At 36.5% G+C, this 13,709-nt stretch overlaps 2 protein-coding genes across 2 annotated transcripts; one reads left to right on the top strand and one right to left on the bottom strand.

Annotated features, from left to right (window-relative positions):
- The first annotated feature begins 1,695 nt into the window (after positions 1 to 1,695).
- Positions 1,696 to 5,946, top strand: LOC124115318. Its single transcript, XM_046476250.2, has 2 exons — positions 1,696 to 1,951; positions 3,805 to 5,946. Exons 1-2 carry the CDS (start codon positions 1,857 to 1,859, stop codon positions 5,237 to 5,239), a joined length of 1,530 nt encoding a protein of 509 aa, XP_046332206.1. The 5' UTR covers positions 1,696 to 1,856; the 3' UTR covers positions 5,240 to 5,946.
- LOC124115319 lies at positions 5,304 to 10,028 on the bottom strand. The gene is made up of 3 exons (XM_048399748.1): positions 9,707 to 10,028; positions 8,929 to 8,975; positions 5,304 to 8,565 (listed from the first exon to the last, which is right to left on the bottom strand). The coding sequence occupies exon 3, from the start codon at positions 8,414 to 8,416 to the stop codon at positions 7,349 to 7,351; it is 1,068 nt and encodes a 355-aa protein (XP_048255705.1). The 5' UTR covers positions 8,417 to 8,565; positions 8,929 to 8,975; positions 9,707 to 10,028; the 3' UTR covers positions 5,304 to 7,348.
- Between the last annotated feature and the right edge of the window lie 3,681 nt (positions 10,029 to 13,709).

The following is a 13,709-nucleotide window of genomic DNA, read 5'->3' as shown; positions in this document are numbered from 1 at the left end:
GGACGCTCGATCCGGAGATCTTATGTCAATTTGTAGTTCTTCTTGTAATAATATGGCCCTTTTAGAGTCATGATATGATAAAATTATATTTTGATTATCTGCATGATTGAAAATGCCATGTAAAATTATTTTTCTTCGAGTAATATGAATTAATTATATTATTATACATTAATAATTTTTATATACATTTTCAATATAATATCTACTGTTCATATATATTATTAATATTAACATCTACTGCTGGTTATGTTTTCATGGCTGACCCAAAAGATCAGAGCACGCGATTCCCATCAGTATCGCATGACAAATAATAATTGAAATAATAATAATAAGTACAGAAAGGTAGAGAAATGAGTGACATATCAAATCAGCTCTGACTCAGTTTTGTAGGGAGAGGCTTTCTGAACGACCGCTCATCGAGTTTGTGTGCAGTGTGTTGAGAAGATCAGCAACCCTGCAGAGACTTTCTTTGCTGCGTTTTTTATTTTAATCTGAAAATAATAGTAATAATAATAATTGGAACCATCCACTTACCCCTCCACTCTCCGCCGCTACACGTAGGTCATGAAAACAAATGGGAAATAAACGGCACAACAGCTTTTTCCAATACTTCTTAAACAACTTCGAAAGGAAAATGCTGATGTGTCATTGTGGATACTTGTGTTTGTCTTATCCTTTGGTCTATTGCTGATCACGAATTAGTATGGGCGGCCGCGTAAGTTGCGGTCAAAAAATACAAAGTTGAAAAAAAGGACCAAAGTACACAATGAAGGTCATATATTACTTAATAAAGAACTAAATGGTACTTATAAAGGTCAAAATACAAAACAAACAGACGCCGGTTAAACAAATACAAAACACGTCATACGAAAAGAAAAAAACAATGTGTTCGAAAGAACGTCAGTGAGCATGAAAGGACGTTTACAATAAAGAACGTCAGTGAGCACGAAAGTACGTTTACAATAAAGAACGTCAGTGAGCACGAAAGGACGTTGACAATAAAGAACACCAGATGGCGCTGCAATTTGTAAGACATTCCGAGTTTAATCAATCCTCGTGCACTCACCGTCTGACGTCACACACACACAGACAAACACAGACTCACATCAATTTTATATCAGTTTTTATTAACTCTAGAATGGTTTAATCTGTTTTAGAAAATAAGCAATCACGAACGCCGAAGCGAACTTTCCGCCATATTGGATAGTGTTTACAAAGTCGAGTTTCACGTATGACGGTTATGAGACGCCTATAACATCACATATATTTCACACACAGCTGCGATACATACATCCCTGAATTACGCGTACATTTCGGCATCAACTTACAACTTGTCTTTGACACAAATATAAACAAGCGAAATAAATCTGGTTTGAAAACAAAAGCTTGTGTTATAGAGGAAAATCGATTTTCTATATTTATGACAAGTTATTTTTCCTAACGAATTTCTGACGTTATACATATGCATACAAATCTATTTGATATTTATTTTGTTCGCACGCAGTTTCCGAAAATAAAACAAATTCTCGCACAACGTCCACTGTTCAGATGTTATGACAATATATGCGTCTGAAACAAGTCTCGGCATCATTGCACCGTGCATGAACAGTTAATTGGATCATTGTAGATTAATCCTAGTTTAGCGTTAAATGAATGTTTATTGAAGGTTGTATACAAAATACATGTACTAATGGCAAACATTCCTGGAGTTGCGCCCCCTTGCCCGCTTGGCGGCGCTGCGGTAGTTACGGTCCAACATTCATCGTTGTATCCGCGGGAACATATAAACTTCAGTCGACATTGACCCACTTGCTTTTCTGTAAACAGCCGGTAGTACTTGAAGGCCTATTTCTATCATGAATTACGGAAGCTGGAAGTTGCCCGAACTGAAGACTGAGCTCAAAGCACGAGGTGCTCGAGTGTCAGGAAGAAAAATCGATCTGATAGAACGGTAAGTTTCTGATATTGCTGTTTCTCGGCTTTTCTTACTGAGCAGTTATTTTATAAGAATGTAACAGTAACTATTCCCCATTTTGTCACTTTACACAGTGCAATATTGGTATCATGGTCATTGGTAGAACATATGTTTAGTTTAGACAACTGAGATCGCTAAACAAATAACGTAAGCATCGACGCGATAATGCCGACAACATAAGTGCTTCAGTTTTCGTTCACGTAAACAACATGCCCCCGTTGCTAAGGACGCTTTGAGATGCACTGACGAGGGAAAGAGCGGTGACCACGGATCTTGTACGGAAGGTAAGTGTCAGTCACAATAATTTATTCTTCGAATTAATGACTCACTGGCAGTGTGCAAAATATTACACCCTTTTACATGCGGTTGGGATAACTTCCGGTTTATAGATTCTATAATTATTTGGGCAATCATTCAATAATACGAATATACATAGTAAATTTAAGCAGAGATAGTATCTTGGAAGCGGTCTAAGGACTGCATCGCGTTTAACTCACCAACCCCCACACAATCCATGTAACATTTTCTCCTATCTCCCCACCCCCCAATAAATGACATGTCCCGAAAAATGTATCTTAAATAATCATAATGCCCCCGTCCCTTTCTTCGTTGCTATACACATATTTGGAATTGTGATTCATCTGTGGCCAAAACATGATGTAACAAAGCGTGAGGTAGGTACTGAAATATTTGTAAAACATTAAAAATTGCTTGAGCTCTGCACCATCCGATGGCTGAAGAAAGGCTGAGGGTTATCAAGTTCATCGTCCTTTACAGTGAGTGCCTTTTAGATTTTCATATAGTTTTATTCATTTTAGCAAGTGTGATGGGTTCACACATTTATTATTTCCTCAGTGTGAAAGGTACACACATCTATTATTTAAGCCAGAAGTTTTAAAGGTTCACACATTTATTAGGGCTGAAACGATACATTGGTGCACTGGTGCATCAAGTTTTCATGCATGATACACAGTACTTTTTTACACTTGCTAAATTAAGTTTCTTACTACTTGTTTTATGACACCCAAGTGTCAGTCAAGTACTGCAAATATGATGTAATTAGCATTTCAAATTCACTACTAGAAATTTACTTTTGAACCTGCTCTGAAATATTTAGTCAAGAAGTTTTAACACAATTTGACATAAAAATGTGACCTTATGTACTGTGATGTGAACTCCCTGTATCGTTTCACCTAGAACATTTATTTCATCCTCAAGTGTGAAAGGTTCACACATTTATTATTTCATCCACAGGTGTGAAAGGTTCACACATTTATTATTTCTTCACCAGTATGATGGGTCCATACTTTGATGTGCATAACAGCATTTATATTTCTAATATTAAAATTAGATGTAATGAAGCTTTTGAATGGTAGTCTAACAGAGTAATCTTTAGACATCGGTTCGATTCCGGTCGAAGGCAAACACATCAAGAATCCTTATTCACTGCATGTATTTTTATTTTGTGACACAATGTCTTATTCTTGTGTTAAAATTAATATCCGTATTATTATATGTTGTTTGTTTTCTAACAAAAAAAATTATATACAATTACTGTAGTGCAAGTAAAGATATTATTACTGTACAAAAGTCAAGTTTTAGTACTGATAACAACGCAGAGATGGCTTAAGCTTCCTTACTGACAGAAATACTGATTTGTTGACTTTGGAGTTACAGGGATCTGTTCTTAAAATAATTGTACTTTTTGACAAAATGGAAACTAAGACATTTGTGTACTCCAAAAATAATTTAATAGTCCATATATTTTACAGTGATTTTTTTCAATTAGGTTTTTTCTTTTACAGTTGTTTATTTCAAATGTTTTTCAGACTCGAGAGCTATGACCGAAACTGCAATTTTGGGAGAGAGCCAGAACTTGAAGCTGAGTTTGAAATGACACTGCCCCTAGTTGAAACTTATAGGGATGTAAATGGTGACAGTCATCTTCCTTTTTTAGCATATGAAGCTATAAATTATTACTTACAGCCTTTTCAGAAGAAACTTGGTTCAAGTTCAAAGAATCTGTACACTAGTAGGTTTTTGAAATTTTTTCGTTATTCAAAACCTAATAACATGTGTTTCCTGAAGTCTGAGTGCTGTGCTGAAATGAAGAAGCATGTGACTTACAAAGTCGATATTGCTATTGATGACGATGGTTCTGTTGTGGAGGGGCAGTGTGAGTGTGCTGCAGGCCAGGGTCCATCAGGACATTGCAAACATATTTGTGCAGTGTTATATGCTATGCACAAGTTTTCAACAACTGGCGATGTTTTAACTGAAGAAACATGTACTCAAAGATTACAAACATTTCATAAAAGTAAACCCTATAAAGGCAGTCCCATAAAGGCGACTGACCTTGATTTATGTAACAGTGAATTGAATGTTATATTTGACCCACGACCAGTTCAGTATCGCCAAGTGCCAAATTACCCTGACTTTTTCCGCAATGTTTGGTTGAACCACCCTAGTGTCAATACATTTCCAGTTGCTCAAATGTTTCCTCCAGCAAATCCATTTGCTGTTAATCATGATCATGATTATCTTAAGTTATCTTTAGCTGACCAATACCTGAAATCCCAGAATATATCAGAAATATCAGATATGGACAAAACCAACCTTGAAATAATAACCCGTAAACAGTCAAAGAGCGAGGAATGGAAAACTGAACACACACAGAGAATTTCTTCTTCCAATTTTGGGAAAATTTGTTTGGCAACAGACAAAACTGATTTTCATAAACTTGCTAGATCAATGACTAAGCCTTTCGAGGACATTCAAAGTCCACCACTTAGACATGGCAGAAAATATGAAAAGGTGGCAATAAAAGCTTTTGAAAAGTCAAGTGGTTTCAAAACCTCACCATGTGGCATGTTTGTGTCAGATGTTCATCCATTTCTCGCAGCTTCACCTGATTCACTTCTCAGTGATGATACTACCATTGAAGTGAAATGTCCATTTGCATCTAAAGACCGTCTAATCTCTGAGATAACTGTTCCCTATTTGAAGGTATCTGAGGGAAAACTTACCCTTGACAAAAGCAAGCCATATTTCTTTCAAGTGCAAGGGCAGCTCTACTGTACTGGTAGAAAACAGTGCATTTTTATTGTATACACGATGAAGGATTTGAAATATTTTACTGTATCCCGAGATGACCATTTCATTGAATCCATGGTTGAAAAACTTGTGGCATTTTATGACACCTTTTTCAAAAAGGCACTACTTGACAAATTCTATTTCAGAGATTATGACAGGTATTCCTGGTAAATTTCAGTTACTGCTGATACTCATGTGTCAATGGTCATCAGCCCTATAAACAAGAAAGACAGAATTGTAGTCTCAATGTTTAATGCTGAACATATTATATTCTGCATATATGGACATTCACAAACAAAAAGTTATGAAAAAACTTGCGGGGCTCCATTTAAGGATGATATTTCACCAGATGCATGTTGACGTGAAAAGAGTTGCATCAGACAAAACCAGGTTGAACTCTGGTCCCATACATTGATGTATTCACTTGTGTAAATAAATACAATCTCAGATGTTTATTAAGACATTTAGTACTTACTGTTACAGTACTATGTGACAATGGCATCCATCTCTTAATCACTCCAGTATTTATAAGTTGGATAATCTAAATATCACAACGTACACACTGGTCCCATACATGGATGCATTCACTAGTCTAAATAAATACAATCTCAGATGTCAGTTCATACTTACTGTTACATAGAGAATCTCACCCGATGTAATTTCATTGCAGCGATATCTACAGTGTAGATATCGCTTGATCTCATCCAAGCGATATCTCCTGTGGGAGCCAGTTTTGGATGATAAAGTACTATATGACCAGGCACCTCATTATCAACTACTTGAAAGAAAAAATGGTCTGTAAAAAAGAATAATCTAAATATGTATGTGAATCATTAATTGCCTGTTTTTAAATTTGATGTGATGCTATAATCAACTGACATCATTGCTGACTGGCTAGTATTGAGCACAACCACCAGTGGCTTAGTTAATGACATAAATCCTGCTGGGGTATCGTGCAGGAAGCAGAGGCACCGTAAGTCCCCATGATCCCCGGTGAGGTGGCCTAGCTTTGGTTTCTGATGGCCTATAACCCGTGTTTTAAAACTGTATAAATGATATTGTTATGTCCAAATGTGTATGAAAAAATGTTTTTAAATATACCTTTGCATTCATGAGTAAATTGTGTATATCAACTTGGTCTTGTCGCTATATGGCTGAAATAGTATTGATGTGACATTAACTTTTAACTCCTTTTGTGACGATGGCAACCATCTGTTAAGTACTCCAGTAGTTAATAGTTGGAAGATCTAAATATAGATGAAGCAGTGCAATACAGTGCAATACATAATCACAATTCAGTGTCCATACTCATAAATATCATCACTGCTTGAAGCATACTCCTTCAGCTCTATATCTGAGGAATTACAACTGTCATGTGATTATTATCTGCAGCTGAACTGTTTGAGGGAATGATAAAAAAACATTGTCATTGACTTCTTTCTTGTCATGATTGCCTTTTATAACATCTGAGAGAGCTGAAGCAACAGCACTAAGATGTGCCAAATATCTGGACCGGTCTAGCTGCTGCCAGTATCATTGAAACAAGAATACACAGCCATGGGACACAATAAATTACAATTTGTTTCTCAGTAAACATGTATCCATTGAAAAAATAATGGATATATGATCCAGAAATATACACTTCAACTTATTCAGATTTTAAGTTCGTGAAATAAAAGCAACCAGTATTTGGGTTTAATCCAAATTGCTGCCATGGAAAACAGGAAAGGGCACCAGTTCAACTTGTGTTTGATACATGTGCACAGTTTCATAATGACATATGAAACAGTTTCCGAATTATGCTCGGACAAGAAATGTGTCTCTCCCACTTTGTGGCAGGGGATAATGTAACAGTACGCACCAAACAATGTCAACATTCTTAAATTCATGTCACTGATGTCATAAATGTAAAACAAATTCAGTGAGTGAGATGGGTTTAACACCACATTGAACAGGACGTTTAGCATTACATTATCATAATCTCTGATACTAACACATTTATGTTTGTACCTTGACAAAAGAGTATGATTGATTGTGGCTGCACAAATGGTAAATTCGCTTCAAACTTGCTTTTTGACCACAGATTCCCATTCTAGTCTCAACATGATACATAATCGATAACATGTTACATTCAACTTTATCCTCATGAATATTTAGCAACAATTATCTTTAATCATGTAGCAAACGCAAATAACAGGCCTTTTTGAAAGAAATTAGAAACAAATCTCCATACTCTACGTCTGACTAACGTCCGCCTGGAATCAAAGATATTTTTAATGATTAGCAAGTAGTGGGAACAATGCACTTTTTGAAAGAACAAAGCATGAAGCAAACCGTGGTTATTTCTGTGGCTAATTTGGTTTCTGAACTGTTAAGAGGTTCAGTGAGTATTTTGAATGTTTTTGCCAGACCAATAATACGTTCAATGTGAACTCTTTTGCTTGATATTTTCCTATCACGCATAACAGTCTTGCCAGACATACGGTTTTTCTTTGAGAAGAATGTTGGCATATTAATGGTTACATCTTTTGGTGCAAAAATATCTTGTACGTTGAAACCTTTATCGGCCATAATACTATCTCCTGGGTCACACATCACTGTCAAACCACTACGCTCTACTATTTGACGATCACTTGTGGAGCCACCATACGCAGGAGACACGTATGACACAAGACCACCTGGTGTGGATCCAACAAGTATTTTGATAGTATTTCGATTTTTATACGTTGAGTATGTAGACTGCTGAGCTATGGGGCGTTTTGGTTTCTGGATAGGGCATTCAGTACCATCAATGATAATTCGTGTGGATGGAAATTTGGATTTGAAATCAGAAGGACAAAAATAGTGCACTAAGTCTCGTTCTGGCCAGTTATCAAGCTCACTCCACTGTCTATACATAAAATTTACCCAGGTGATCCATACATTTAATACAGTTTTCTCTGAAATTCCAAAATGAAGACCAAGTTCAAAGTTAGTCTTATGTCGGCGCAGTTTCATAAGTGTTAAAAGCAATTGATTTTCCACACTGATAGTCATACTGTCAACTTTGCTGTACAAATAATTTAGGTGATATGCACAAGGACCCAAACTTGCAAGTACAAAGGTGAAGTCTGTATAGTTTGACAGTCCTGTATAAAACAAAATTGCTGCAGCATTAAACATAATACTTTGTAATGAAAGCATTGGAAATTTGTCTGTCTGAGCTGATGTACTTTCATATTCAACCTCTGCACTATCTGCAGAACAAATGTTTAAGTCGGTATTCATGTCATCAAACTCAACATTGTCAATTATTTCCTCCCCAGCTACCTCACTGAGATCACATTCAATATCACAATCTGTATCCATTGCTTTAAATGTCCTCTTTTGGCTCTCACGTCTTTCAATGCGGGATTTCCTTAATCCTCCATCGGCCTCAAGTGCGTTGGCTGATGCAGTCCAGGGAAAGATTGATGGTACAGCATCTGGTTTTCTCTGTTTCCTCAGAGGTGTACACCCTGGGGAAAACAGTAGTAGATTATTATTTTCCAAACAGATATTGTGCAATCTTTTTACTACCAGTTGTGAGATAGCTTTTTATGATTAGATTTAAGTTAATTTGCAGGGAAATAAAAAATGTCTATGGGCACGATATGTTTTGTCACATTATGAACATAATAGTGATACACATCAATACATTAGAAAAGTAAACAAACATTTAAATTAAGGAAAATTATGATATAAATGAGCTGACAATTTTCGTAGATATAGTCTCAACATTACATACATCTAATGCCTGATACAGAGAAGTGTCTATAAGTTCAACACGTACACATGACACTATTCTGACAAATACATATCAAAAGTGAACAAACATGAACCTGTATTCTTGAATCATCTGTGCCTCATCTCTGTGGAAAACAAGCACCTGCAGGAAAATGTAACATGACGCATTAAAGGCAAAAACGTCAAATATGTGTTGACATTCCTGGTAATCATCAATTCAACAAATTAAAGAAGAAAACTAAGAAGGGTTATGGTCAAACATCAACAACTTCATAAACAGGAATATAATGGTGGTAAACAGGGTTTTACCTTAATTAACTGGGTATGCACTAGACCCCCAGTAATTGATTTCAAAGGCCCTTGCATGAAATATATGAGGGTCAAACCTAAACATAACCATGATCACTGACTGGCAAAAAAATGGCTACTATAGTAAGGCCTAAATGACACATTATTTCTATCTTGGTTTTAAAAAAACAATGAAATATACTCATAGGTTCACATGCAAACACACACAAACATGATTACATTAGAATTAGCCAATACTAAAATTTACTTGCCTACTCTGACAGGAGGGAACTAAAATTATTGTGAAAAAAATCACACACTTCGAAGTTTTAAGAATCTTTACTCAATTTAACTCAATGACAAAATCAAACTATCTGTGAAAATAAGTGTGTCCCGCGGGACGGAACAAATTCTATTTTGTCTGCGTCCATTCTTCACATTTCTGCATACTGGATACACATTTCTGAGTCACGTAAAACCCTCTTCGTAATTTCAATGCAAGAAAATATAACAAATATAATTGGCATGCACGTTAATTAAATCTGCCAACGAATAGAAACATAACAAGGTACCCAAATATCTTACCATAACTAGTTACAGCAATGAAATCAGACGGTCTGAAGTGGGAATGACACACAACACTGTGAGGTGACGGTTTCCACATCTTGCCTTGGTTTGATTCGTCGCTCCTCCGAATAGCTATCAACCATCGTTTCAGCAACATGGGTTCTCTCGGAAACGACAAACCACCTCGATTGCAGCATCCCGGGACACAGCAGCACGTCGAAGGCATCGTAAATACTTCGTTGTAGTTGTTGGTCGTGCAAATGTCTATGAATCGCGTAATATACCGGAAGTACGCGCAGGACCGTAGCGTTTGGCGCCATCTATTGGCGAAGTAGTAAAGGGGCATAACTGGGGAATGTTGGCCATTAGGCAGATGTCGGATTACACAGTATACTGTATTTATGAAAAGGCCCTTGGCCGGTGACGATGCTTAAACGTAACATGTATATACACAAAGTGTACATTATACATTATACATTATGTATATATATATGACGTCAACGGCGAGTGCACAAGGAGTGACGTAATACACTGCGCACCTCGGCATGCATTCAGTTATCATATACACGGCGGAACAAGCCGATTAAACTCGGAATGTTTTACAAATTGCAGCGCCTTCTGGCGTTCTTTATTGTCAAGGTCCTTTCGTGCTCACTGACGTTCTTTATTGTAAACGTCCTTTCGTGCTCACTGACGTTCTTTCGTACCCATTTTTATGACGTCTTTTCGTAACATTCGACTATTAATATTGTGTACTTTTGACCTTTATTTCAACTTTTTATTTATTTAACCGGCGTCTCATTGTTTTGTATTTTGACCTTTATTAGTAACATTTAGTTCTTTATTCGTAGGGGCGGTCGGGTAGCCTAGTGGTTAAAGCGTTCGCTCGTCACGCCGAAGACCCGGGTTCGATTCCCGACATTGGTACAATGTGTGAAGCCCATTTCTGGTGTCCCCCGCCGTGATATTGCTGGAATATTGCTAAAAGCGGCGTAAAACCATACTCACTCACTCACTTTATTCGTAATATTTGACCTTTATTCTGTACTTTTGTCCCTTTTTTTAACTTTGTATTTTTTAACCGAATGGCCGCCCATAAATATGTTTTCTTTCGAAATCACAACTCCTGAGACAACCTTTCTTGAAAATGAATTGACTTCAGGGTTTTTTGGGAGTAAGAAGACACATTTTAACACTTTCTTGAAAATATGTGATAACATTTGGGATTCACTCTTAAACAGTGAAGTTACATTCTGCAAACAAAGCTCTTCAAAATAGCCTTTACAATTCTGTATCAACGTGTAAGTTAATGCAAATATTAAATATTGTAAGGCAGGATGTTAAACCTAATCTCCAGTTGATGGTTTACGTTGAATAGAATAGATTAGCTGAATACAATCAGCTAAACTATTTTGGAAAATTGTAACATATCCTTGAACCGTAATGAGTAATCGTTGATTAATATGAAGCATGACACATTCGCATTTACGATGAAGACAACATTTAGTACTCATAATAGAAGGATCATCATCCTAATCATTTGCTATTGAGAAACACTACTGAATGCTGAATGATCGTCGACTTAATGGTTGAAGATCAGGAATGGTTTTCTGATGACAATGCAATATCGATTCGTGTCATGTATGGATGATTCCACCTCCGATGGAAGACAAACATTTTCCATGTTCAATCCTGAACACGTTCCTTAGGGGAGGTTACAAACATTACAATGCGCACCACCGACACCGTTTTCTTTGCACTTCATCAGCAGTGATTTCGCGCATAGTATTAATACTAACATAAAATAGAGTTTTATTCATAAAAGTGACTGAACCCTCCCCTTCTGATACACTATGTTTAGTTGTTTCTTTTTCCCTCGCTAGCATATAAACATCAACATTCTGATATATATTGTACATTTTTAAATACAAATATGGTAAAAACCTTCAAACAAGATACAGTTTAAAAGTGAGATTAGATTTCTATACACATTTACATGTGGGGAATCGAACCTGAAACGCAGTGGTATAATTGAAATACTGACTGTTCAAAGCGGCGCGAAACCAAACTTGTTCATTCACTCTTCCTGTAAATATACCCATTTTTGGGGGGACTGCTAATTAGCCAAAGCATGGACCCCCTAGATAAATAGATATACACACCTGTTTGCTTTCCTTTACTGTCTAACCTGAGTACAGCTCACATGTCACTTTGACCATTCATCAGAATTTTGGTCTTCTGTTTGATAAACCTTTCACAGCAATCGGATTTATGTTGATAGTCCGAATCGACCATCAGGTTTGTGAAATGTGTTGGTATAGCTATATTTCAAGATTTATGATCTGTATTTGCTTTGCCTGTGGCCATATAGTTAATGAAACGGTTTTTCAGAATATTGTCCAATGCAGACAGGTGGTGAAAAGATTTATGGGTTTTACAGTTATTTTCAAAAAAGTAATACACTGTGGATATGGTGGACACTCAATTGAAGAACAACGCTAATTGCAATTTGAACGTGTAGATGACATAATTCCTGGAGTATGCACCACAAAAGAGTGTGACTGTATGGAAGGTTTTATATGTAAAACATACCTCTTGGTATCTGCATAACTCTTCTGCCTTGTCTTTGTCACATAGCAATAGCAATATAGTAGCACTGTTTTCCAATATGTCCAATTATATCAAGATTAAAGCTTGTGTTAAGACTGTGAATCAATTCTTCAATCCGTGTGAAGGGAGGTCGAGTCCACTCAAGCTTCTCTTCCAGAATTGTATAGCTCGTGTAGTTAATCCCTTGTAAGAAGAAAGTAATCGGAAGGTGAAAGCAATATCAGTTAATGACCTTTGAAGTATCATGAATGCCAAGAGAATGTTTCTACGGTTTTGTCAGATCGACATTGAACGACATGTTTGATAACTGTTTTGCCATTCATCCATTTCAAAGTCGGTGAAGCTTTCACCTTCAACATCCTGCCACCACAGACACATCTGGAAATTATTGCCTTGTTGATTTATCCTTAAGGGCAAGCGGTACAGTATGATGATATTACAACTATTATTAGAGAATCGTGCTTGATCATTGCCCAGTATTACCAATCCGTAGCCTCATTTATTTATATTAAGAGGCAACCAAAACATTCCATCTCTGTCGTTAGGAACATTTTATTGGGATGTTATTGAATTGATAACCATAATGATTGATGTTCCTACATTTGACATGCCGAACAATTGATAAAGACTTAGATTTAATCAATTTGGCGTAGACGATGAAAGGTGCTTAAGATGTATCTCAAATCATTGTGGTGATTCTTACATGAGTGAGTGCGAGATTCGAACCCATCGGATCCTAACACGACTAAGAAAGGCAAATCTGCACAGATAATTGCTGTGGCTGAGACAATTATGACATCCGTGACTTCGAATTTTATTACATTTGTGATATATTATTTTTCAAATGGTATCAAAAGGTGTGAAATTGAAATCATTCAAACTCACTTGATGAATGGCATGCAGAGCAGACCAAACCTTGACCTTGATCACATACTGTTCTGTACTGTTTTTATTGTGTTCTAAGCTCAGAGTGAGAAATCATAGAGGCATTGTACGTAATAATTCACACAATTGGTATTAAATTAGTTTTTTAGTAAGAATTAGTTACTTACAAGTACTGTTGAAATCAAAACTTATTCCTAATTCTTTAATATGTGTCGTATTGAAAAGGTAGGCTGGACATTATGAGCCTAACCAGCCCGATAACCCAAACCCTCTTTGCTGCATTTGTTTTTAATCTGTACATACTAATAATAATATGAGACCAGAACCTTTGGCAAAACTCACAACGATTCACTTTTAGAAACCATGACCTTTTTCAACAATTGCATCTTTCGCACATATAGAGGCAGGGCTAAAATATATCGAAATGACAGATTGTTAAGGCTTTTGGGAAGATTGTTTGCTGATAAATGAACACGAAGTCTTTGACGTAAGTTGATTTCCAAAGGAAACCCGGTTCACCCTGGTT

This window comes from Haliotis rufescens, unplaced genomic scaffold (assembly GCF_023055435.1).
Source record: "Haliotis rufescens isolate VD_foot unplaced genomic scaffold, xgHalRufe1.0.p SCAF_2, whole genome shotgun sequence".
NCBI classification, from domain to species: domain Eukaryota; kingdom Metazoa; phylum Mollusca; class Gastropoda; order Lepetellida; family Haliotidae; genus Haliotis; species Haliotis rufescens.
Note: the sequence above shows the minus strand (reverse complement) of the source record. Positions and strands in the feature narration are given on the sequence as shown.